General features: G+C 40.6%; 3 protein-coding genes across 6 annotated transcripts in view; 1 reads left to right on the top strand and 2 right to left on the bottom strand.

Annotated features, from left to right (window-relative positions):
- fgfr1a (fibroblast growth factor receptor 1a) overlaps positions 1-1692 on the bottom strand; it is a 32889-nt gene extending 31197 nt beyond the window's left edge. For all 4 annotated transcript variants that reach the window (XM_049578050.1, XM_049578051.1, XM_049578053.1 and 1 more), the window contains exon 1: positions 1038-1692. The gene's annotated coding sequence lies outside the window, so the exon portion shown is untranslated. The remainder of the gene's footprint in view (positions 1-1037) is intronic.
- An 11739-nt stretch (positions 1693-13431) lies between these two features.
- ankrd39 (ankyrin repeat domain 39) lies at positions 13432-17115 on the bottom strand. The gene is made up of 4 exons (XM_049578673.1): positions 16681-17115; positions 16422-16525; positions 16120-16323; positions 13432-16015 (listed from the first exon to the last, which is right to left on the bottom strand). Exons 1-4 carry the CDS (start codon positions 16772-16774, stop codon positions 15869-15871), a joined length of 549 nt encoding a protein of 182 aa, XP_049434630.1. The 5' UTR covers positions 16775-17115; the 3' UTR covers positions 13432-15868.
- Positions 17116-17760: 645 nt separating this feature from the next.
- Positions 17761-25659, top strand: kctd9a (potassium channel tetramerization domain containing 9a). Its single transcript, XM_049579237.1, has 12 exons — positions 17761-17939; positions 18271-18392; positions 18478-18521; positions 18613-18709; positions 20096-20154; positions 20263-20391; positions 20498-20565; positions 20662-20757; positions 20845-20994; positions 21444-21549; positions 23307-23440; positions 24085-25659. Exons 1-12 carry the CDS (start codon positions 17892-17894, stop codon positions 24199-24201), a joined length of 1170 nt encoding a protein of 389 aa, XP_049435194.1. The 5' UTR covers positions 17761-17891; the 3' UTR covers positions 24202-25659.
- Positions 25660-26085: the final 426 nt, after the last annotated feature.

The raw sequence follows: 26085 nt of genomic DNA, 5'->3' as shown, positions 1-26085 counted from the left end.
AAATTGTGTGCCAAGGGAGCAGCTTAGTAAATTAAAGGGCAGGACTATTCCTCACTTCCCATTATATGGCTCCAAAGAAAACTTTTTTTCCCCCGGTGAACTCCCTGTGGACATGCTGCTTTCCTAAACCATCCATCTTCTCCCTCTCCCTGTACATCATAACATTTAAAGCTTTACATAACATCAGACTGGCCCCTCCAGACCCAGACTTCATGACAGATGTAGTACTGATGGCCGGCCTCTGAGAATTTAGAGATGTTACTTTGCAGCTTTTCTGATTAAGTAATTTGTCACGATATGAAAAAAATACAGAACTTCCCTTTTTGTGTTGGGGTATTTTGTCCTAACCTGTGGCATAAACAGGACAAGGATGAAGACATATCTAAGGTGATAAGGACCAGCATCACTGCAGCAGAGATAAAACACAGCTGAACACAGTGCTGCAAACATATATCAAGACAACAAAGAAATTGAGAGAAGTGCTACGGATCCATTAAGCTTAACTCCACTGCTTACAAGGAATAATGTGCAGTTTAAAACGTCTGCTTTCTAGGCCTTACCCTTGGTGTGGGGACTATTTATTCAAGTGAATTTTCTAATCTGATTAAAGGCGCCTGCTGTGACTTAAGACAGAAAGGAGGGAGTTGGTAGCAGGACTGCAGGCAACATTTGGGCCTTGTGCTGGTTTGTGCCCTTTCATTTTCAGGCATGGAGGAGACTGAGGTGTTACTACGCATCAAACAGACTCTTAGAGTCCCTCAAGAAAGCAAAATACATACGTAAACAGACATTTTTTCTTATCTTACCAATTTCCAAAGCACAAAACATATTTTGTTAAGTAAAACAGGTGGTTGTTTGACAGAAATAAAATAACTGCTAGTCAATTTAGGAGCCAAATTTCTTGAATTAGCTACTTTGAAGTACAGTGGGTTTATCAATTGAATAAAATCATACAAAAAAGAACAATATCTAACCAAGTAGTATGTAAACATCCTGTAAAGTGAAGCTAAATCAAAGAGGGATTGACACCAACTCACCTTACAGGCGGGGGGCTGTGAAACAGCCAGTGTTGGTCAGATATGAAGACTCCGGAGCTGAGATTGGATGCAGAAAATCTTCCCGAAAAAAACAGTATATCCAAACTTCAATGTGGGGTCCGTTAACGAAGCTCACTAACTCGAAGCTATCGACGTTTGGCTAACAAGTTTACGCATATTTTAACAAAACTTGTGCGACAGAGAAAAGACTGTGCGTTCCCCCACTCCGAAAAACCCAAATAATCAAGGGAGCAGAAAAAAACTTGCTAACTATTTCGTTTTTTTAACGTTTCCCTGTTTTACTTCGCGACAAGCTTCTTTTTTCTCGCCTAGCTAAAGATACCTCAAACAGGTCCGAGGAAACTACGTGAGTGCAGCCTATGCGGTAGTTCTTGGTAGTCCCTTTATCCCAAAACGTTTCGCTCGCGATGAAATGAAGTCCCCTCACCTCCGAAAACTGTGTCCTAAAGTTGTTCAACTCACTCTTAACGAAGTATCCACAAACAAAATGTCGCTTGGTGTTGTACTTCGACAAAAGGTTGGCACTTGAATGAATCCTAGAAAGTATTTTAACGATTCCTGGCGGAGAAATGCTGTTTAACAACGAGAGTCCGAGCTGCTCCAAACCTCCCCCCTTAACTCTGAGAATATGCGCATCCTCCGGACCACCGTCAAGACAGCGGAAGTAACTCACACGACGTCCGGTATCTAACTATAAAATAAAAGTCGACATAAACAACACAAGAAGCAGCAGTTGGCTGGATATTATTACTGGACTGAAGTTGGCCCACAGAGTTAATCAAATATAATATATTTATATATATTATATATAGCTCACAGTTCTGCTTTGTGAAACAGCCCAGATTTTCTTTGGCTCCCACTCCACAGTACTATAATAAACCTACTTGTGCCATCTCTAAAGGTAAAAACTTTTAAACATTTACATTTCACCAGATTAAAGCGAAAATGGTCAAGGAAGGTTAATGTAGGAAGAATGCATTTGCTGAAGATATGATTTAATTGGTGGATGTTCTTTGGAGTCAAAAGAGAAAAGCACCATTACATCAAAATGAAGAGCAAACATTACCTCTGTTCCACACTAAGTGCTTCAAAATAAAATGTTTTGTTTATGTTTCTCACTTTTTGTTGAGTTTACCTTAGAATGAATTTGTCATTCTTCATAGCTGTTTTATTGTGGGTTTCCATTAAAGAATTCTTACTTCAAGTCAGCTACATTGTACATATTTTTATTGCAATATTACTTTTTCTATATAGACATTCTCAAGTGTTGCAGTGCTTTGCCTTTATTTTAATTACCTCTTCATGTGTTTATTGTATTTTTAATGTATGCCCAAAAACCAAAGCAAATTCCTTATAAGTGAAGGCCTACTGACAAATCTTATTCTGATTGATATTTAATGGGAAAAAAGGTTTGTTTTTTAACATCATCTCTAATACGTGGGCAATTCATCTGGAAATATTGTGAACCATATTGCAATATGAATCATTTTTCCACAACATAATCACTCCATATTCAATGCATTGGCTGTGTCAATATGTTTCAATGTTATATTTGCGTTTTCCCCTTCTTTTATTTTGAAAGCCACACAACCGGAATTACGACACTACTCATGTAGTTACTTTCCAACTTGATACAGGTCTGCCCGGGGTGGTAGAAACCTGGCCCCCCCCTGCCATCCACAGCACCTCTCCGGCAGAGCTCCACAACTCTCCACACCGCGCTCTTTGCATTGTGGGATTGGAAACTACACAACACACAGGCTAATACTGTGACTATAAATAATTATAGTGCTCCTGTGTTGCATTGCACCATGATGGATTTGTACTACATGAACCCACTCCATACTACAGACACATTTCTGATAACAACAAAAACACTAAACAAAATATACATAATATTACATAGGATATATCAAATAAGTGTAAACTACTGAGTTCAACATCAGACAATATGAGACAGGCCTCATTCTTATTGGACACCACTTTTACTTTGGAAGGACACTTTAGGATCACTGAGAAAAGTTCCATGTAGACACAAAATAACAAGTTTATGTTTGTTGCATTTTAGAAAGAACTTGAGCTCACAATAAAAACTTTTACAACTACACTTTCAAAATTAAAAGTGTATTATGCTTTAAAAAGATGTGTTAATGCCAAGAAGAGAAAGATATTTCAGTGAAAACAGATGTGTAAAGAGATGTTTACTGACTGAATCAGTGGGCAACAATAGGAATGTGTATCAGAGAATGGAAATTTGTTTTCTTTGCAGGAATTCAGAAAACCAACATGAATACTAATTCCCTGACAGAAAGTGAGCACTTTCATCAATTTCCCGTTCAAGGTAACTATAAAATAGCTTTATTGTGCTGGCGTAAAGATCATATGCTTTGGCAGCAAATCAAAGAGCATCAGAATTTCAAATGTATCCGCAGACTCAGCACAAACATGAGTTTGCACTGCCTGATCAAACACATAGTTCATATCCTAAGAGCTCATATGGCCTTTGATTCCATGTCACAATTGACAAATGATTGACGACTGAAGCTGCAGAGACACATGAGGCCCAGCTTGGTAGATAGATTAAAGAAGGGGATGACAAAGAAACAGATTTGTGTTTCAACATGTGTTAGCTTTTCATCTTCCATGCAAGTCTTATGTGATGTTACGGACATTCACCAAATGAGGTGACATTATTATTTGCTTTACTTAATTAAAAATACAAATTCATTATTTTCAGTAGTCTACTATGGAGTCACAGAAAACTGAGCCTCATACACGTATATTTCTGCACTGTTCTACCTGTCCTCTACTGAGAACACAAACCATCCTATCACTGTTGTATTGGCTGTAACTTCAGCCCCAAACTGATCCTATATCAGCAAAGACAGGAGGATCTTGGCATGATGGTACAAGATGTATGAATCCTTTGACTGGTCCAGATCAGATTAAGTATTGATGCTGTAATCGATCCAACTAAAATTCAAATTTTAGGTTGTAAACTAAAAGTGCAAGAGGAAATCAAAACAGAGCATATACTTTATGAACAAAAACTTCAAAAAAGGAAATGTATCAAGACACAAGGGGCATAACTGAATACACATCACATGTATGTGCAAGTTTTGAATGTTACATACTCCTGTGTCCAGTGTTGTTTAATACCTTTTCTTAAAGGTAAACTCAGACTTTATAAAAGAAGGACTACGTCCACCTCTTTTATAAAATCTGAGGGGGAACCCCACCGATTTTACACATCAAAGTCCGTTTACAGGACTTGTGGAGTAGTACTGCATATGTGAAATAGTTCTATAAACCTTTTGTAGCTCCAGAGGAAGATAATTTGCCTCAAGGGCATCACTTAATGTAATTTATCAGACTACAGTGTCGGTTGGTGCTGAAGACTACAAGTTTGAAAATCCGGTGATGTGACATTGGAAAGAAATGAGGTTACCAGATTTATGTGGCCCTCTTTTCATTCAAGCTTGAAGCTAGCAGCACAAGGCTATAGCCGTTAGCATAACACACTCAAATCTCTCATTAATCCGTCATTGGTTGAGTTGCATTTTGGGCAATGTAGGAGCCAGGTTTTAACAAAAAAGTCATATAGGCGGGATTTAAAAAAAGCTAATATTTCTGGCTCTGTTGTTCTGATTTTTAAACTGTTTTCAATTGTCCGTTGTGAGTCAGTTACAGTAGTGTAATGTTAGTGGTGCAATACTCTTTTAAATAAGTAGCTCAACATTTTTGGAAGTAACACTTCTTTGTTTACTTGCCAAGTGTTAGTTGAGAAGAATGATACCACTCTCATGTCTGTATGCTGTATGTATGATATGAAGCTATCACTAGCAGCAAGTTGGCTTATGGTGCATTGACACCAGGATAGTCGGAGGGACTCAGTTCGATTGGGTGGGGAATGCCGAAAAAATTTCACAGCTTCATTTGGTCCGGTTCACTTTTACACTGCACTTTTTAAAGTGGACCACACCGCCTGGACAACGTCACGCAATTACAACAGCTGCTTGTTTGGGGGCGGTATTGCCCGAAGCGTCCACTGATCAAGAGGGAAAAAAAGCATGAGGAAGACGAAAACCCGGCTCATCAATTGGCCAGGACCCAAAACGGAAATCGATCACCTTCAGCCGGCTTGGTCACCACAAAATCAATGGAGCAATAGTCCTCTGACAATATATCAGTAAGCGCCTGCGCCTCCTCACTCCCCCACGTCTGCCGATGAGACATTTTCAAACTTTTTCGTTTTTTTACCTCTGCTTCTACCGGTTCGCACTGTTGGCTTTGTTTTGTTTTTTTTTCTACCCAAAATGTACTTTGCTCTATGTCACTTCCTCTCTTTGGTTCGCTGGATAGTCCGTTTGCATTTCCCACTGTAAGCGAACCGCACCAGGGTTCACTTGCAAGTGAACCGAGACCCCCAGTTTTCAAGCGGACCAGGGTTCGCTCATTTGGTCCACACCAGAGTTCAAATGAGCGGTCACACCACTCCAAACGAATCGAACTATCCATGGAAGCGGACCATGGTTCGTTTAAAAAGGGGACCAAATAGCACCAGTGTGAATGCGTCCTTAGTTTAGCACAAACAATGAAAACAGGGTTGGTGGTTGTGTCTGTACAATCTGACCAACTATTTTTGGCTGGTTGCAGTGACGACCTGAGTCTTGTCATCACTGTGCCAGGTAACTAGCTAAAACAGAGTGACTGAAATAAAAAATAAGACAAAGAGTAGTCTGGCATATAACAAAATGCCATTTTTACATTTCAGTTTTTGCATTAAAAAGGAAAAGATAGAAAGAGTCAATTAGTGAGCATTAGAGGTGCTAGTAGGGAGATAGTAGGCATATTTCTACTGCATGGTACTGCATGGCTTTACGCTCTTTTTTGGTTTTCCATTAGCAAAAGTTGTGGATAGTAGGCTAGCTGGTACTTTTTTGACACCGCTTTGGTTAAGATTCCAACTGAACTGAGCCGATACTAGAAGGCTGAGTTAAAACACAGCAGACCACTGATTGGTTAGAGAATTGTTACGCAGCGTGACATTGGACATCTGCACAAACCCGCTGTTTTCACAAAACCAAGCTACCATCAATAGTGACCTCAATTTTTTTATTTACTCAACCCAGATTTTAAAAAATAGCACGCAGCCCACAAAACTACACCGTACGCTTTGTACACCACGCCACACAATTGCAGAAGTGCAGACATCATTGCTTCTGAAAGGATCCAGCAAGTGTAGCGTTACAGATGATGTGACGTAATAGAAGCAGCATCGGTGATCAGCTGAGAATCCCGCTTATGCTGAGGTGGTACTATCTGCAGTAGAAAATGAAATGGAGAAAAGCAATTGGTACCAAAAGTGAGTCGAGTCGAGCTGAACTATTCCGCTGAAATGAGGCATTTGTCTCCTTAGTTAACCGCCTGCTGGCTGTAGCTACACATTTCACACAAAGACATGAGAGTGTTACCAATCTTCCAATCAAACTCTTGGCAAGAAAGCAAACACACATATGTCCCAAAATTTAGACTGTTCCTTACAGTTATAGTGATACTACAGTGATGCTAAAAGGCATGTACTCTCTTTGTTACATGTTTAAATCGGTGTGTTTCAATCAGATACTGCTACTTTTAACATTTATAAAAAGCCTTTTTTTGTCAAATGCACTTTGAGCTCAAATTAGCTCGTAACTTCAAAGCCAGCTGCTGACTACGTAGCAGATGGAGTGTGAATCTGACAACCGCACACATACCAGGGAAAAACCAAGCATGTTTATTAGAGTAACTAATAGTGAGAGTTAAACGCGCATGTGCTGCCATCGGCCACATCTTACGATTTCAGAGCATCAAAACACGACCGAGAGGATCTTTGATGCAACAGCAGTTTGAAACCAGATATTTTATAGACATTTCTTTCTCTTTTGTATCACAGATAAAGAACTCTCCTGGGATGTTCAACAAGCTGTTAATGATTTCAAAAAGCTCTACAGAGGACAAGAAAGCCTTGGCAGAGTTTATGACATATGGGAATTGTTTGTTTCTTCAGTTGCCTATTGTTTTCCTCTGATGAGGAGGTGAGTGATGTATCTGAAACTCTGGAAATCTCCCCCCCCCCCACCCCCCACCCCCACCCCCACCCCCAAGTCTAAACAGTGACAGCTTTATGTGGTAAAAGTTGTGCAAAACAGATGAGAGAAAATAAAATAAAGCAATTGCAGACCAATAAAAGATGGTCTTCGGTTTGTTTATAGCAGCAAAGGGAGACATACTGTCTATATTTCTATAGTGGTTCACTAACACACATACGAGAATGAAAGCAGAACTTGTATTATGTGGGGGTAATTTAAAAAAGACCTCAACCATTAATTATTAACCAGCCCCTGTGATGTGTACATGCCATGGTAGCTGAAGAAATATAAAGGCAAGCTTACAGACAGGGCTTGACTGAAAGGCTATAAAATGACGGCATAAAGTTTCTGATTTTTTATTAATTATTACACAGTGTAGTTCATTTCACCTTAAAGGTAATGCTACAAATGTTCAATGATTTTCTACAAAGGATAGAGTTAGTGCCAGGACTATGTCGGCTCTAGAGTCAGTTGAATTTTCGCTTAGATGCATCTGACAAAAGCTCAGCCTTAAACACAGTCTGTTTTAAGATGAGGTGGGGCATTTCTGATCACTCCTCACTTCCTTTCAGTGTAAGGAAATGTGCCGGACACTGTTAAAGCCAGGAATACCTTATGCAAAAGCAAACTGAAGGCAGGCTAAGCCATACATCACCAGTAGAACAAACAGAGAGTCATGCAATCCTTACAGTGAACAATATCTGCCCCTGGGATGCTTTGCATGATGATTTCCCTAGCAGCTTCTTCATCGCCCCAAAGTGGTGTTTTATTGTCCTCGCTTATCATGTTTGCATTCCATTGTTACTGGGCAAGTACAAATATCCTCCTTTTATGCAGAAAAACCTCAGACAGGCCTTCCACTATACGTTGTTTGAGCCCAGCCCTCATCCGTCCATCAGCAGTGCCCCTGTCCTACACAGGGCCCCCCAAACTCTGCTCACCACCCCCAGCCTGCTCTTTGACATAACGCTGTTGTGGCTTTCCGGGCCTTTATGCTGGCTGTTGTCTGAGGCAGATTGAAGACCCTTTGTGTGCGTCAGCCCCTGTCCTGAGTGGCCGGGAGGAACCTGCTGGGCCGCGAGTGGAGAGACAGGAATGCGCATATGAATGGGCCAGTGTGTGCCGGGCACCTGCTGACAGAGGGACGGCGTGCCTCTATGAGTCTTAGTTCATCAGCGTAACCATCTTGTTCAATTACACGTGCAGTGCGGTGTTGCGTTCCCTGGTCATTCACACTGAATGGGAGTATTGTCACTGCAGTTGTGAATATTTTGCTGTTTGGTATTGAAGGGGAGTTCTTAATAAACGTGGTGTCGGCTGGATTGTTTTAGTTGTGAATAACCATCACCAAATGCAGCTACTTCTGCCCTTCTGTTATACTCTAACTATATTTTCCATCATGTCTCAAAGCTATGAAGAATCTGATTTATCTGATCTAATTTATACAAAATGAGAGCTTTTAGGATCTTGTGTTTGAATAAACTCTGCCTTTTATGCTCCATTTGTGACAATGACTCAATAAGACCAGGCCCTAAGGATGCCAGTATTAGATATAAATCATTTTTAGTTCCCCACAATCTTTTTTATTAACATTTAAAAGCATTTTAAAGCTATTTTTCATTGATCCTTGTCTTTTACTTCATTGGTAGTGAAGAAAGTATTCAGATCCTTTACTTTAGCAAAAACAGCAATACCACTCTGTACAAATTCTCCATTTCAAGTTCTGCATTCAAATGTTATTTAAGGAAATGTTAAGTATTACCAGCAGCATGTACTTAAACTAATTAATAATTAAATGTACCGGTAATGCAGAATATGGCCCCTGTGTAAGTGTCATACTATTAAATATTATCATATTGTATTACCATTGCTAACACAGTGATGTGTGAGCATTTTAATGTTTAATTAGGCAAGACAGAACTCATTACCTTTATATACTCTTGGTTAGTTTAATCTATAAGAAAGCAACATTTTTAAAAGTTCAAGTTGTGTGAAAAAGCTGTAAAGTAACTACTAACTGTAAATCTTAGTTAAAGGCAGAATATTTGCTTCTGAATTGTGGTGGAGTATTAGTATAAAATCTGATAAAATGGAAACAATACAGAAAAGTATTATAAAATACAAAATAAATATTCAACATCAACATTTAAATTTCATGTTAGTCTATGGTGTCAAATAACAGGAAAATTAGGTTGAACAAATGTGTTGAACTGTTGCTCAGTTTTATGTGATTTATACTGTATGTTTGGATTGTCACTTTTAAAAGGTCTGGTGTGTAGGATTTAGTGCCATCTAGGGGTGAGGTTGCAAACTGCAACCAACCCTGAAACTTCTCCGTTGTGCCAAGCGTGTAGGAAAATTCCAGTGGCCGACACAAAACCGCAAATGGCCCTATCTAGAGCCAGTTTTTGATTTGTCTGTTCAGGACTACTGTAGAAACAACATGGAGAACTGGAGGACCTGTCCTACTCTGCTTCTGATTGGCTAACCTTAACTATTACTCCAACCCTCACTCCTCATGCCTAAACCCAACGAACCCAACCCTCAGAAGGGCTTGAGCACTAACCAAACATAGGGAGAGCACCGGGGGGTCATGCAAGTTGTAAACACAACACTGACATATTATCATATATTTTTAAGTTGATATGGCAAAGTGGTTAGCAAACAGTTGCCAAGTCTAATATTCACTCTCTCTTTTTAGCAGTTTTTTGGCTCCACGCCCGAGGAATATATCTAACTGGCTGCTAAATACGAAATACTGCTAAATACTCCACTATGTTCAACTGGTAGTCATTAACTGTGTCTATCTGTTGCTTGGCGCTAATCAGGTAGTGTGCTCTTTTTTTTTTTTTGGAGCTTTTTGTTTTTTTACTATAAATGATGCAATGGGATGTGAGAGTAAATCGTAACATTACGGGCTGGGGAAAAAAAAAAGAACTGCAAAAGGCAGAGCAAAACTACAGATTCAGGTGATGATTCTCTGTGGATTCTGCACTACAACGGACTTCTTTCACATTACACATAATAATTAGATTTATTTTTATGATGTAAATATTGAGTATAGGTACTTTAAAGTAGAATGTTTAGGACAAGACTGGGTAAATGTCCAAAGAGACTTCGAATGCTCCATGTAAAAACCAACCTCTGACAATTTTATCAAGTGCAGGACGGTGAAATATACTATCTTAAACGTGTGTGTATATCAACAGTAATCTGTAGGTTAAACTTGATGACTTCTCAAGCCTTCACTATAAACTACAGGGGGCAAACAGATCACACGGAGAAAAGACGTGAGCTAAAGTTCCGTAGTGTGGACAACAACTAAAACCTGCGCACATGAACATGCTGGAAAAGCTCAATTTGCACTGAACAAGGAGCATATACAGTAGATAGCTCCTCTGCAGATTTGGCAGATGATGCATAATAATCTGATTTGTAACAACAGTCTGGTATGATGGGACCCTGATATATGATCCTAAAAGCTTCATTAATTGTCCTCTGCGTCATATGGTACAGCTTATGGGTTGTTTGTCTGGCCCTGCTTTTGAGAAGATTACATCTCCATAATCAATAAAAGGAAACCATCCACCAGTCTGAACGAAAAAACATCTGGGAAAATAAACTTTCCCCCTCAAATAATGTACCCACAATAACACAGAAATCACAGCGTGTTCACTGAGCACAATTTCCGGGGAAAAACTTTTTCATGATTATGGTCGCCGGTAAGGACGTTGTGACATTGTCCAGATGTGTTGGTTGATGTTTAGTCCAAGTGTGGCTGCGGGAACCAAAATTCCACTGACATGGCTTCTATATCCAGTATTAAAATGACTGTAAGATTTGTAATGTGGCTGAAAAAATGTCTTTAAATTCAAAATATAAAGCTAACGACTATGTTGATTATATCTACAAAGGCATGTATCACATGGTCTCTATTTGTGTTTGGCTGGATCACCTGATAAGCACATTTCCCACAGTCAGAGTGCTGATTGCCTGGACGAGCTGAGCTGCGGCCTCTGGACTCATGGCTCTCATCACCCGCTGACCTGGAAAATGGGAGCGTAAGATCTGCAACATCACTTCAACCAGCAGACAACATGCTGCTTTGAAGTGGGAGTGGGCCTAAATTGGATTATGTAGCATCTCTGAGGAGCAGCTCCCGTAGATTTGATTACACACGACCACGACCCTTCACCCAACACCCTCACTGCTACTTTCCTGATTTCCCCGATGCAGATGAGACGAAGCGGGGCGGTCCTCCATGCCAGAGTCTGGTACTGCACTTCTTAATGTGTGCCCATCTGCCAGCCATTTACCTGATTACTTTGGGAAAGCTCAGACAGCTCGGGCTCTGCCAGGGCAGCTGGGAGGCTGGAGAATGGCATTAGTTTTGTACAGGTGGACACAGGAAAGATAAAGACCAGATGACCCTTTTATCTGTCAAAACAAGCATCCAGATATCACTAAAATGGAGATACTTGACATCCGGCACACTGGAATATAACGTTGAATTATATATTTCTTTAGTGCTGAATTACACTTTTTTTGTAGCCACAAAAACTACTAATTTCACAGCTTAAACATACGAATCAAACTGGAGACATACATACAGAGGACAGGCTGTTCTCATCATCCACTCGCAGCCTAAAGTGCTGTTTAAAATAAAGTCCGAAGCACTGACTTCAAATCCTCCACGCAAGCATGGCACACAGACCACCTTCTATTTCTGAGGAAAATAACATCCAGCCCTGGTTTAACTTGGGCTCATTATGGTGGAAGTGGGTTCCAGGGCCAGGAAGTTTCATTGCTTTCCAAATAAATCTCACTAAACAGAGCTGTAATCCAAATTCCTCGTCTTGTGGAGTCCTCCCCGAGTCCTCATATTACAAGAAAGCTCTCAAAAGCTCACCGTATCCCTGTACATATCTCTAGTTGTAACATTTGTACAGGAAAAACTGAGTTAAGCAGCACAGTTAATTGAAAGAAACTTACTCAAAATGTGTGGAAAATGTCTTTGTCCCTAGAAAAAGCTGCTTATTCTCTCCCACCACAGACCAGTCTCTGATTGTTTCCACATAAAGGGGCAAAGCAGCTCTCAAATTCAAACCAGCTCATGAAAAATTATCAAAAAAGAATGAGGCCCTTTAATATTCCTCCGCTTTTACTGAGTGACACAGAGGGTTTTCATTACCTCGCTCACTGCTTGCAAATCTTAGACATCAACTTTGATTATGTTACATAGAACCTGGCAAGGCAACAATCAGAAGGTGCTGTGGGCGGGTGTGATAGTCTGTGTGCCAGTCAAAATTACTGGTCTGATTCAAATGGCAGAATGCACTTTGTTCTTCCTGCCATTGACAAAACAAGCAGGGATAACTTCTAACCAATCCCTCTAGTGAGCAGTAAAAAAAAAAAAAAAGGCTGAGCAAACCCCTGCTATTACTGACATGTGGCACTCAAAACGGGAGATCCTTGTTACAGCTCCTCAGCTGTGTGGAAGGAGGAACTTGTCACTGAGCGTAAACAGCTCTCTCGGCTTAGTTCTGCGAGCTAAAATCCCTCCATCCCACCCCATCTACCCCCCGACACCCCATCTCCTTGTGCTGTGTGGCGTCAGCTGCAATGAGCTCCAGATGTGGCCTGGCACCCCTCCAGTCACGGCACTGGATGTGGTTTGAAGGTAGTTTGGAAACACCACCCACCAGCGGACCCAATGAAAGTTCCTCAGACTGCAGCGTGAGGTTTCCGTCGCGGGGATGTATATGTGCGGACTGCAGGAGCGCAGAAGAAGTGCAGTACGACCTGTGCATATCTGTGGAGGGCTGAGGGGGGAAAAGGTATCTGCCTCTTGTATGTGCATGTGTTACTTATTGAACATGCTTTGAATAAGTAAGTATATGAGACAATAGTTGAAAGTATTTCCATCTGTTTCAGTAGATATGGAAATATCAACATCCTTTATTCACCCCCAGGCTTCCATCCTTTGTTCCCTTTGCATATAAATACTGGTGTTAAAAAAAGCTCTTGGTAATGTGTTCTGCCTGTAAAGAAAGAGTGAGTTACCTCAGTGAGAGTGGCAAAACAAAAGCTAATAACCACTAATCCTTTAAAAAAAATCCAAACCAGCAGTTCTCTAAACAAAGACATACTATAAACAATGTGTAATAGTAAAGCTATTGTGTAATTGTGCTTAATCTTCCATTACAGGTCACAGCGATACACAAGGAGGTATCAGTAACCACGGAAATAACAAATTGGGTGCCAGAATTTTCATGCTGGTGGACGGTTGTGTGGTTATAGGTCATTACTATCAACCACCAACATCTGCTCTCAGTGGAGAAAACCTTGAATGATTTACACCAGAAGCAGTATGTCCCAAATATTTTCTAAAATACTCAGAGACATGAAACTAGTACAGCAGTACAGCAACAAGTCGCTATATATGTAGGCTGACCATGAGTGTTCCCAAAGACTATATCAAACTTTATAGCATGTCATGTTTAATGATACCAATGGGTCAACACTATCTGGAATTATCAGCATTTTGGAAACACTACTCTGTTGATGTGTATACTTGGCAACATAATTAATACACAGTAAATAACCAAGCATGGTGGCACTAATATAACTCAGCTGAACAGTGGTGTGTCCTCCTATCAGCTGCAACCGTTACACTCTGATGTGTCTCTCTCTTTCTAACAGTTACCCCGTTTAGTTTTCCAACTGTGTGCTGGGAGGATCGAATGAGGTCACTGTGTGTGAGCTGCCAGCTACTTCACATGGTGTATTGGGAAAAACACCTCCAGCTTATAAGGCAATAGCTCCCCCTGCTGCTAGATGTGTTCAAAAACCCAGAAAGGATCATGTCATGGATTTGCTAGACAAAGTTTAACAAATAAACCAACATGGGCAAAGATGTTGGCCTCCAGTTTTAATACAAACTGCTTTGTCAAACATGTCACATGTTCAATATAAACAGTGACAAGTGCTGCAGTGATAGCAAATGCTGGTGTTTGCAGAGCACTAAACAAATTCATTTCAAGTTCTACATACAGTGGGTTTAAGTGCAGTCATTTCAAAGAGAAACTATGTCTGTTGGTAGCTAGCATGTAAGCCTGCTCTGCTCTTGTACTTCATGTCAGGCTAATTCAACAATGAAACCTTCAATGCCAAGGTTTCAGCCACATCAGATGGTGAGGTAGGGTTTTCACGTAATTCTTCCCACTGAACAATAACATCTGTTTCCCTTATCACTACTCAGCTGTCAAACCCAAACTAAACACCTCAGCTGTAACACAACACAAAGACAAATGTCTGTTTTGTTTTTTCTCTAAATGGTCAACGATAAGAAGAAACAGGTCATTGCTGCCATCATTGACTAATTAAAGCTGGGGTAGACAATCTAATTTTGGCATCATTTGGCAAAAATATCATAATGAACTGAGCATATTTTAATTCAAGTGGTCTGAGAGAAAACTACACTTCTGCACCTCCCCTTGGCTCTGTTTTCAGGCTTTTGAAAATTTTGCTCATGACGGGAGACTTTGGTGAATCATGGTGTTCCTATTGGCTGTTCTACAAATGCAGATGCGTGTGAACGTCCCTTCAGCTGGTGAAAGTTTGATTCAGTGGCGGAGAATCTTGCAGATAAAGTTGCCACTCCTGCATATCCAACAACCTACACTGGAAAAGCAACTCAAAAAAGGGACACTAATCAGAAAGAGAGTCTGACAATAAACAAAATCAAGCTTCAAGTTCACATTTATGTGTCTAACATTAGTTAAAGCCTTGAATGTCCTCTGTCGCACTCCCCACCACTTTGGACCACCTCGCCAGGGGGAGATAAACCCCCGGTCAGCGGCCTCAGCAACCAAATCCAGCAGCAAAACCCAGCTTCCGAGGACCGGACAGCCCCTACTCCCTGCTGGATTAGCAAAAACTTTCTGTTGCTGCTGTTACAGAGGTTGGACCTGGCACTGCTGCTGGCCACCAGCCCACTGTGACACCTCATGCTGGGGTGCTTATGCTAGTTAAATTCAAGCCGCTAAAACCACCACCAGGTCGGTCTCTCCTGCTGCTGCTCACTCTCCTGAGGAAGCAGCCCACAGCAGTGGGGAGCGAGGCAGAGGGACCATGGGGTGGCTTGCTAGCTAATTCTTATCTCATTTGTGGTCTGATAAACAGAGAGAGATGGCGGGGCAAAGAGGGGCTGAGAGGATGAGCTCTGTGCAATTCTACAATGAAGTAAGATTAAATAAAGGACAGAGAAGAAGGAGCTGCAAGAGGAGGGTGTGTTTTCAAAATCTGCCTTTTCCAGATTTCTGTCGACCCCAGCTTTAAACGGAATTATCATTACTGTCATTTGACAACTACCTGATGTTGGACACTGGTGTTGTTTAACAGCTTTTACAAGTTTCTATAGCTTGAGAGGTGTAAATATTCCATAAACAATACACTGGAAATCATAAACATGATGTTTATGGTTTGAAGCTAGAGTTCACAGTGTCATTCAGAGACTCTCAGCGCATGTTCAGCTGAGGAAAGCAGCCAAATAGTAGTGAATCCAGGTCAAGATGAGAGTAATCCTCACTTAAGCAGATCTCACCTAGTGTGTTTTGAAATCATGTGATTTGTCTGTTCTTAGCAACTCCAGATTTCCCAGATGCAGTGTGTCTGTTTTCACCGGGGTGGTTTTAGGAGCTCCTGCAGATCTCCCTGTGGTGCCAGCTGGAAGGGTAGCTGGAGCCTCTTATTCACCTGGCTGCACAGTGCAGGACAGTGCTCCAGAAGCAGCCGACACACCTCTTCATGACCCCGTTCTGCAGCCTGCTCAAACATTTAACAGAGCAATAAATACAGGCACTGGATAAATTATTACCAAACTGTCTCTGTGGAATGCTTTTATTATGTTGTTACTGGCAGTGCTGCACCTTATGTAAAGGGGATGCGCCATCGTCATCACAGAGCGTCGGATCTGCTCTGTGGTGCAGCAGGAGTCGGACCACATCCAGATGACCGCAGTAGGCTGATCGATGGAGTGGTGTAGCACCGCCTGGTGTCTGGGGAGATGCACAGGCACCGTTCTCAAGAAGAAACTTGCATACGGTGTGATGACCACTGCGGCTTGCATAGTGCTGAGACAAAACATACAATGATGCAGGAATTTAAATACATGAGAACAGTGGATGATAGTGCACTTACAGCCAAATATCTTTAACATCTATAAACTCACCAGAGCTGTGTATCCAGCTGAGTCTCTCAGGTTGGGGTCTGTGTCCTTCTGGACAAAGGACTTGACCCTTTCCAAGTCCCCATCCATTGCAGCAGACCAGATACCTGCATAGAAGAATGACACACAATACAGCACTGTACTTCATTGTCAGATCAGCCAAGGTAGAAACAGCCTATATGATATATTTTGTACACTGTGTAAACTCTATTAGAGCCATGGTTAAAGTCAGCCACCACAGGCCTGACACATGTATGCAAACCTCGTTCAAAATCCATTTCACTCAGCGTCTGGTAAACACTGGGAGAGGAGACTGGATGGGAGCAACACGAACAGTGATGTCTGTCAGACGCCATCGTGTTAACTGGCACAAACGGGATAAAAAATAATTCCAACTTGGTTCAAACCTGAAGCTGAACAGTAGTTTTTGAGTTACAGGCATGTATTGTCATTATGCTGTTTGACAGTTCCGCGTTTCTTCTTCTAGCTTTGGTGGTCGACAACTTTGTGGTGCTTTACCACCACCAACAGGACTGGCTTCAAAACACACGAGCCCAGAAATACAGTCAATGAATGTTTAACCGAATGACGAAAAAAATGTATATGTTATAGGCATGTTAGGATTCAGATACGGGTTGAAACAACGCGAATAGATGTAATTATTATACTACAAAAGGAAGAACTTCAGAGTAGTTTGTACCAGACCACCCTGATGTTTAAAACAAACGTGCTTACGTGTAAACGTTCCGACCAATCGCAGAGCTGCAGTCAGAAGGACCCCTTCATGTGCTCTCTGATTCGGTCGGTTTTTCGTCTTGAAAGAACAACCAGCGCAGCTGCAACTCTTTGGGGGGAATTCTCAAACGTAAATCAGTTTATAATGAACATCACAATTGGCGAATAATTTAGCAAACACGCATAACTACTCAAAAATATTTAAAAATTGATAATTTCTCCAAAGGTCAGAGAAGTACAGTCTAAATTTATTATAAAATACCATCATTAAATGTGTTTATATTGTTGAGAGAATGCAAGATTGTATTTTCCTATGAAAAACTGTACTGTTGAGAAGTTCAAATAAAGATTCAACAAAAACCTACTCATTACTTTTGTTATTTATTGTTTTTTATTTTTATTTTTGCCTTTAATGTCCTACACTGGCATTAGTAAAATTATGTATGTAATAGACTGATAGTAAATATAGTAACTGACACTGTAATTGTAAATGTGGCCAAGAGGGTGAGATAATTAAACTTCTTTTCTTTAAACTTTTATACTAGACGTGAGATTTGGAGTGTCGTCTCTATGTGAAACGTCACACTCTCTGTTTTTCCGATAGCTCCTGAAGGTATCTTTTTGTCTCGTGTTGTTGTCTGATGCAGCTAGCTAGCTTGAACCACAGAATATTAGCTGGTACACGCCACATTATTGTTGTATTTGTAACGAAGCACTTATAACCAAAGCGCCTAAAGAATGAGAAGAGTCACCTTATTTGTTAACGGGACATCTAAAAATGGCAAGGTTGGTACTAACCCTGTGGGAGTGTTTAGTTCAGGACCTGGGCCGCAGAATGACTGGCTTTTTCCACTGAACATACGTGTTTATTAAAGCTATTGTAACCGACGCTAATGTTACACTGTATCCACTAACTGCGTATTATCAATTATATTCATATAAAGTCAAAGTAAATGTTAGTCTTTGTGACATTTTTACCACATTTAAGATAAATGTTACTGTTAGCTTAACCTAACTGTGACTCATTAATCTTGTATTAGGCAGCAGTGACCCATTTCTCTCCAGACTTTAATCCCTACACTGTTTTGTTTGTTTTTTTAAACATATTTCTCTTTAGGTTGTAGCAGTTTACGGGACCTTGTCCGACTTACTATCCGTAGCAAGCAATAAGTTAGGAATCAAAGCTGCCTCTTTGTACAATGGAAAGGGTGGTCTCATAGATGACATTGCCCTTATAAGGTAAGCTCACACCATAACAATAAATATGTAGCTGAGCGTTTTAGCATGCCAGCTTAATCTGTGACTTGTATGTGTTTGTCAACAGAGATGACGACGTGTTGTACGTGTCAGAAGGCGATCCGTTTATTGGTGAGTGCTTTGATGTCTGCTGCAGGGGTGTCATCCGCTGTCACTGAAAGTGTGAACATGCTCTCAGAGACTTCCTGTTTTTACTTCACAGATCCCCAACATGAAGCCAAGGTCGCATCTGATAAGCTTGGAGCACACACTGATTGGCTGACCCTTAATATCGGTGGTCGCCCCTTTACCACCACCAGGTATCTGAGATCTTAAAGGGTAACTTAGGCATTTCTCAACCAGGACTATTTTCCGTGTTTTCATGTCTTAGTTACTGATCTGAACAACAGTTATTTAAATTGGCCCAGTATTGAGAGAGAGAGGGCTGCAACTGCACAATGCTTGCAAAGTAACCAGATGGGGCAATTGTGCAATGTCACTGTGCTTCCATTAAAAGTAATTATTTTTGACTTAGACCAGCTCAGATCGTTATTACAAATGTCTGAAGTGTCTCTTTACCTTTTGCTTGATCCCGTCTGTTTGTTATTGTGACTTGTTGAAGGAGAAGTCTCATTTTGAAATCTCACAAGACAAGAATTGTTGCATGACGACAATACTGAAAACTGGATAATGGAAATCTTTTAAATAAAACTAAGTTATGTTTTCTGTTCTCCACACAACACATTGTTCCCTCTTGCTTGCATTTTCAGCATTGTGCTCTTGAAACAAGTCACGATAGTCACAAGAGAGTCACAGAGATAACGAGTTTTAATGGATATACAGTGACAACTATGCAGCTCCCGGCTGTAGCCAGAAACTGGACCAGTTTCAAAAATGGTTGGTCACATAAGTTACTTAGAAATGAAAACATGGGAAAACAAGGTTCAGGTTGAAAAATGCCAGAGTTACCCAAGTTTTCATCAATAATAAACACATTACAAATCACTTAAGATGCTACATCACATTGTATTGTATTTCTATCTTTTTTTATATCAGAAAATTTTAACCAGGATACAACCAGTTTTTCAATAATCATCTCAAATAACCGAACAAAAACAGTGACACAGGTTAAGAAACATTTTCCTTTTTGCTCAAATATAACTTCAGGTACAGTATTAAAATAAATAAGAAAAAAAGGCATACATAAATAAAAACATAGATAAATGAAATAATAATTCTTGGTGTATAGCATCTGTGGGTTATTTCTTGAACAGACAAAAAAGTAAAAATATCTCCTGTGGAAAATTCACACAGGTCTTCACCAGTGGTGTAGTGGTAATTGATGAGGTGGGTGTAGGCTACTACTAGGTAGATAGATAGGTTACTGATGAGGAAGTGGGCATACTCTCCTATATATTACTATGGCTTTTTAGCTGACAGGTGGGTATACTGTAACTGGATAGAAAAAGAAGTGGGTATACCCTGTATACCTGAGTATACCCTCCACTACACCACTGTTCTTCAGGATGTGCTTGCCAGTAAGCACGCGGACACGCGCGTCTTCGGCACGCGGACACGTACCTCGTCAGTCAGCCAATCACGTGAAAATCGGCCCGATTCTGAGTACTACCGATAAATCGGTGCAAGTCTAGTTACAGTTTCATTGTCATTCACTGTCTTGTTTACTGAATGTGTTTTGTGTTCAGGAGCACCTTGGTCAGCAAGGAGCCAGAGAGTATGCTTGCTCACATGTTTCGAGGGAATGGTAAGTTGTCGCTACTCGCTACAGATTGTCAGTAAGAATTTTGTTTTTGTTACTTATTTATTTTGTAACTTATTTAACGTGTTTTGTCAACCTCTGTGTTTGCTCCAGATGTGTGGGGGAACAAGCGGGACGAGCATGGGGCTTACCTAATTGACCGTAGCCCTGAATACTTTGAGCCTATTCTAAACTACCTGAGACATGGACAACTCATAATCAATGAAGGCATAAATATACGAGGTAAACTTTCTGACAACCCCCCAAATTGATGGAGTTTACCTGGATCACCCTGAAGAGGGTTGTTAAATCAAATTTTCTGATATAATTTGCGCTAAATGCCTTCCAGGTGTCCTCGAGGAGGCCCGGTTCTTTGGAATTGAGCAGCTTGCTGAACAGCTGGAAGCAGCAATCAAGGTAATATGAAGTGTGGCAGGTAAATAATTTTAATTTACAAAAGCGATTACTCCCTTGAATGCATCGTGACTCACCACATTCTTACTTTCAAAACAGAACTCACAGCCACCTGAGGACCACTCTCCCATCTCTCGCAAGGAGTTTGTTCGTTTTCTTTTGGCGACACCCACCAAGTCAGAGCTCCGTTGTCAGGTATAGCTAAATAAAAACGTTGTCATCCACCTCATAATTTCACCATATTAAGTTAATATTTGACACCATTACTCTCACTGTCTCTAGGGTCTTAATTTCAGTGGTGCGGATCTGTCTCGACTTGATTTGCGCTACATCAATTTTAAGATGGCTAATCTAAGCCGCTGCAATCTGACACATGCCAACCTGTGCTGTTCCAATCTGGAGCGGGCTGATCTTTCTGGAGCCAACCTGGATGTAAGTTCTTAAAAACTCTTTTTTCTTGTGGGCACTAAATGATCCATGTGTACAGACAGTATCAGCTGACTCACAGTAAGTGCAGAATGTTCTAAATAAATCTCACTGTGGGGAAGCAAAGATTTCCTACTTCTGTCTAAGCTGTGTGTCATTGCTGTGTTTTCTGAATTGTTGTCCCTCCTGCCAATTAACAGTGGACTTGGCTTTAAGTTTTTGTCCACTTCACACTTGCTGCCCCCTCAGCTGTGTGGAGGAAGGCCCCTTCTGTTCTTAAACATGTTTGCCAGTGTCACACACTTTCTCCCACATTCACCTCATTAAGAGAACAATTAGCAGACTGTTTTTCCTCAGCCTGGTCACTTCTTACATACATTTATTGTACAGTGTAACTCAGTATGAACTTACAAGATCATTGTGAATGCTTTTGATCTTTGTGTTGTCTTTTGAAGGGTGCTAACTTACAAGGGGTGAAGATGCTTTGTTCCAATGCTGAGGGAGCTTCTCTCAAAGGATGCGATTTTGAAGATCCATCTGGACTGAAGGCCAACCTGGAAGGTAATCCATCACAACTTTTAGTCAAAGCAGAGACAGTTTCACATTCAGAGTCACGTTTTAATCTAGACTGTATAAAATAATGGATGCAGCCACCGTGTGTCACCTATTGTTGTGTGGACTTCAGTTTGGACTCTCGAGTTTAGCATTTTGGATGGCACATCTTGAATTTTTTGAACCACAAGTGACCGTATTTGAGCGAGAGGGCTGAGATAACGTCAATGCTAGCTGCTAGCTTGGTTAGCACAGTGCATTTATATCTGTGGTTAACTGTGATAATGCTAATGCTTATCCCACTAGCAAAATGAAACAGACTTACAACCATTTAAAAAAACATGAACTAACTGGAAAAAACTTCTTAGAGGGTCTTTTTGTACAACCAGACACTGAACAGGAGTTTTTAGATGACCAAAAAGTTACAAGAGCTTCTTTGTACATGACATACATTGGTGTGCTGATGAAGAGGCAAAGACTACCAACACTGCACAAAAGCCTATAATTCGGAGTTAACGTCTTTTATAAGCAATCAAACTGAGGAAAAATAAAGGTCAACTCAAGTCCGGAAAATAGTAGGACATAAAGGGGAGAAGTAGAAACAAAGTCACTGAGGAACAGGTGCAGATTTGGATCAAAAACCTCTGTCTTCAGTCTGGAGGAGAGGAGTTATCTAATGTCAAATTTTAACATTAAGCATGCTTTGAGTTGGATGCAATTACAATGTGATGTGACAACTTCTTTGTGTTTTTAACTACTACCTAGATTTTAAGAGCATTTCACAAGATCTCTGGGAATGGTTGACCTAGTTGTAGAAAATAGTAGCTACAGTTAGCTAACATTACCTAGTAACATTAGCCCGACTGCGGTGCATCCATGTACAGAGTTTAAATATAAAAGACAATTACACTCAAGCACAGTTACCCACCTGGGGGAAAAAAGATGGCAGTCGTTTCAGTCATGGACTGAACCACACACACATTAGTTCTAGCCCACTAGACTTTTGTACGCTTTCATCGACTTGCTGTGTAACGTTTGTAACATAAGGAGGTCTGGAGGAAGAGGTAGTTTAAAATGATGATTGTGTCCATGCCGGGCAAATCAATCAAGTTGTTGGGAAAAAAATCACCTTTCTTCATCTACAATGTATCACATCCAACATGTGTTTCAGTTTTTTGGTAATTCCTGCTGCCTGCAGGTTCATCCAACCAAGTCACACACGAACTGATTTTATCACTTCTTGCCCTCCATCTGAGTTTTGCGTGTCATATTAGTCACGTGATTGCAAACAAGCTATTAACTTATATGAAAACACGCTGACATAGCCACAGCTACGGCTACACCTGTACTCTGTGAATCTGGGGTTAAGCCATGCTACATTAGCTAACCAATATTGTTGCTGTGGTAGCGGCTTGTCAACGGACAGCACCCACTTCAGGTGTCCCTTAATTATGCAGAACTTTAAGCCTTGATGACATTTAAACAGGTTAGTTATTTAAATGTATTTCTGTTAGATAGTTGTCACAAATGGGGAAATCAGCCGTAGAGACCAAAACTGTTTTTGCACAAGGCTTTAAAGATGTTAATCTCTGCTGTAAAGTCTGGCATGTTAACATGGGTGTCTATTGGGAATAACTGGCTATTGAAGCCAGCCTCAGGTGTCCATTAGAGAAACTGCAGGGTTTTTTTATGCACTTCTGCTTCAGCTTCATTTTTCAAGCCCCGGAGGTTGCTGCATGGTTTTAACCAAATGTTTTTGTAATCAGGTGCTAACCTCAAAGGAGTTGACATGGAAGGAAGCCAAATGACCGGCATCAACCTGCGTGTGGCCACTCTGAAAAACGCTAAGCTGAAGAACTGTAACCTGCGGGGAGCCACTTTAGCAGGGACTGATCTTGAGGTGAGCGAGGGCCATCAGGAGGGATTATCTCTAAAAACACTCATGCTGACTCAGCCTCTCTGCGGGCCGAAAAGGATGAAACATAACGTTTCTGTAAATAAAAAAGCAGTTAATACAACAGGCACAATGATTTCAATCTTTTATCTTCCTTGAAATTGAATGGTTTTTCTGCCTCCGGTTGTCTGAGTCTGTTTTTGCAAGTAAATAAAAGTGTTCCAAACTGGAATTTATTTGTCAGAATTTAAGATAAGAAAGTTTTTGGGTGGATTTGCCTTGTGCTCAAAGGAGAGGACTAGCTTTTTGAACCTATAAAGTGCATGTGATAATTAATTTAAGTATCAAATAAGGATTTATTTACCTAAACAAGCCTTTAGAATCTTACAAAAAGTAACAGGATTGAGCCAGAGCACTAGAGCTGAAATGATTAGTGATAAACAAGTAATCAGTGACTTTGATAATTGATTTTAAGTCATGTTGTTAAGCAAAAGTGCCAAAAAGTCATTGGTTCCAGTTTTCCAAATGTGCATATTTGCTGTTTTCTCACTCTTAAATGACTGCAAAGTGAGCACTTCACAGTTCTCCAGTTTCACCTGACCCATTTAATCCTCTAGTCTCACTATTTTGTCTCTGCCACCTTTTTGCAGAATTGCGACCTGTCCGGCTGCGATCTTCAAGAAGCTAACCTGAGAGGGTCCAATGTGAAAGGAGCCATTTTTGAAGAGATGCTGACCCCTCTGCACATGTCACAGAGTGTCAGATAACTCGGCCCACGCGGCTGGCTTCTATATTGCTCTTTCCCTCCAGCCTCTCTTACAGTATACTCTCTCTTTACCTGTCTGCAGCACAGGTAGTTGTATGCACATCCCTGGCATTCCACCTATATTATGTTAGCTTTAAATATCTTGCACTAGAATTTATTCAGGGTTGTCTCTGTATGTTTGTACGGTAGGAAGTTTTTAAATGTTCCGCTGCATATATCACCAAAACAAAAATAATGTTCCTTGTGTATGTAGATGTGTCTGGATGCAATCCCATGACTATACTCATGTAATGTAACTACATAATTTATATTCACTTCATATTACTTGACATGTTAATGGGAGTCAAACTCAGATGATGTGTGTGCAGTCAAGTTCAGAGCGCTGAGCTTCACTGAATGCTGCTCTAGCAGAAATAGGTGTCACTTACCAATAACTGTGTCGTTATATATTCCTCTTTAAGTATGTAACTTAATTTTGCTGGATTCAACATATTCTAAAGGAAGCAATGCAAGCCAAAGCCATAATGATAGCACAGTCTTAAAGGCTAAAAGTGCTGTTAGTGCACCATTAAACTATGCGCCAGGCTAGTTTGAAACACAGCTTGGGTATGCAATACATGATTTACAGCTGTGAGGTTCCTCCTTTCCTACTCTTAACTGTTGTGTTCTTAAAAAGCTTTCCCTTGTTTTGCGCTCCTTGAATCTACCTCTTTTTATTTAATCCTGTGTGCGAGTGATCCACAACTGCATGCATTTGACTGTGGCACTTCTTATTGTAATGTTAATGTATATTCGTTATTCTTCAGTTTCCCATTATGAGAAAAGATGGCGTGCTTTAACAGAAGGCCGTTTACACACGTTCATGTTGTCAAAGTGGGTCTGCCTGGAAATGTGCGCCATGCATTGATGTATATCACGTAATCATGCTTTGAACTTATTTGCACAAGTATATGTTAACCTGTAACATGTTATACTGTTTCACCAAAAAAATGTTTGGTGCTTGTAATCATATGTAAAGCAAATCCAGTGTTACAAAAACGTTAAAAAAGCGTTATTAGAGTAGGCAGGTGTTGTCAGATGTTTTGTCAAGGATCACACGTCAGTTCACTACAGGACGGTGTTCGTTTGCATGTTTGAAGACCTATACTCGTCTTTGACTGGTGAAGTTTCTCTAGCTGTAGCTCAAAGCTGCTCCGATGCAATACTATTCACTCAGTTCAATAGTAGGTACCCAGCCTGTGAGAATGAATGATGAAGGCAATCATATTGTGTAATCAATGGAAGAGCTATGGTTATTTATTTTAATACATCTCACTGAATGCAATATGAGGCAGTGGTTGGTTTGTGTTTGAGACAGGGAGCGGTGTAGGTCTCCCTATCTATGATTATTGCACTCGACCGTGGAAATATATTTCCACGAATGACTGTTATAAATAAACTGCAATGAAGAAGAACAAAATCTTGTGTCGTGTGATTTTTAATCATTTGTTGTGTCAGTTTTGAATGAACAGGGTTTTTGTACATTAAAAATACATCATAAAAGTCCCAGACAGGAAACAGCTGAAAATGGTTGCTCTATGTAACTTGTTTTTGTGGAGGGGCAAAAATCACACGCCACGCGTAATCTTGTAAACAGCTCCGGAGGTTGCCAGTAAGTGTTGCTTAATCCCACTTTGTGACCCCCTGTAGTGAAGTGTTGGGGCTAGGAAGGGAAGAGGTTTATATAAACCCTGGAAAATAGTGCAGCAGCAGGATTTAGAAAGGACAGCAGACAAGAACAAATCAGAGACGCCTGCCTGCCTCCTGCACAGAAGGTAAGAAATTCCGTGATGGGCTTATTACTGTAAATCTGAAAGGTGAGTCTCAGGGCTAAGAGCTGTGACAG

The sequence above is a fragment of the Epinephelus fuscoguttatus genome, linkage group LG6 (assembly GCF_011397635.1).
Source record: "Epinephelus fuscoguttatus linkage group LG6, E.fuscoguttatus.final_Chr_v1".
Classification (NCBI taxonomy): domain Eukaryota; kingdom Metazoa; phylum Chordata; class Actinopteri; order Perciformes; family Serranidae; genus Epinephelus; species Epinephelus fuscoguttatus.
This window is presented reverse-complemented; position numbering and strand designations above follow the sequence as displayed.

Coding starts and splice junctions, on each gene's coding strand:
- kctd9a (XM_049579237.1), top strand. CDS start 17,892: ATGAGAAGAGTCACCTTATTTGTTAACGGGACATCTAAAAATGGCAAG. Junction 20,392..20,497: donor TGAAGGCATAAATATACGAG/GTAAACTTTCTG, acceptor AATGCCTTCCAG/GTGTCCTCGAGGAGGCCCGG. Junction 20,566..20,661: donor AGCTGGAAGCAGCAATCAAG/GTAATATGAAGT, acceptor CTTTCAAAACAG/AACTCACAGCCACCTGAGGA.
- ankrd39 (XM_049578673.1), bottom strand. CDS start 16,774: ATGGCGTCTGACAGACATCACTGTTCGTGTTGCTCCCATCCAGTCTCC. Junction 16,526..16,680: donor TGAAATGGATTTTGAACGAG/GTTTGCATACAT, acceptor TCTTCTATGCAG/GTATCTGGTCTGCTGCAATG. Junction 16,016..16,119: donor GCGCATCCCCTTTACATAAG/GTGCAGCACTGC, acceptor ATGTTTGAGCAG/GCTGCAGAACGGGGTCATGA.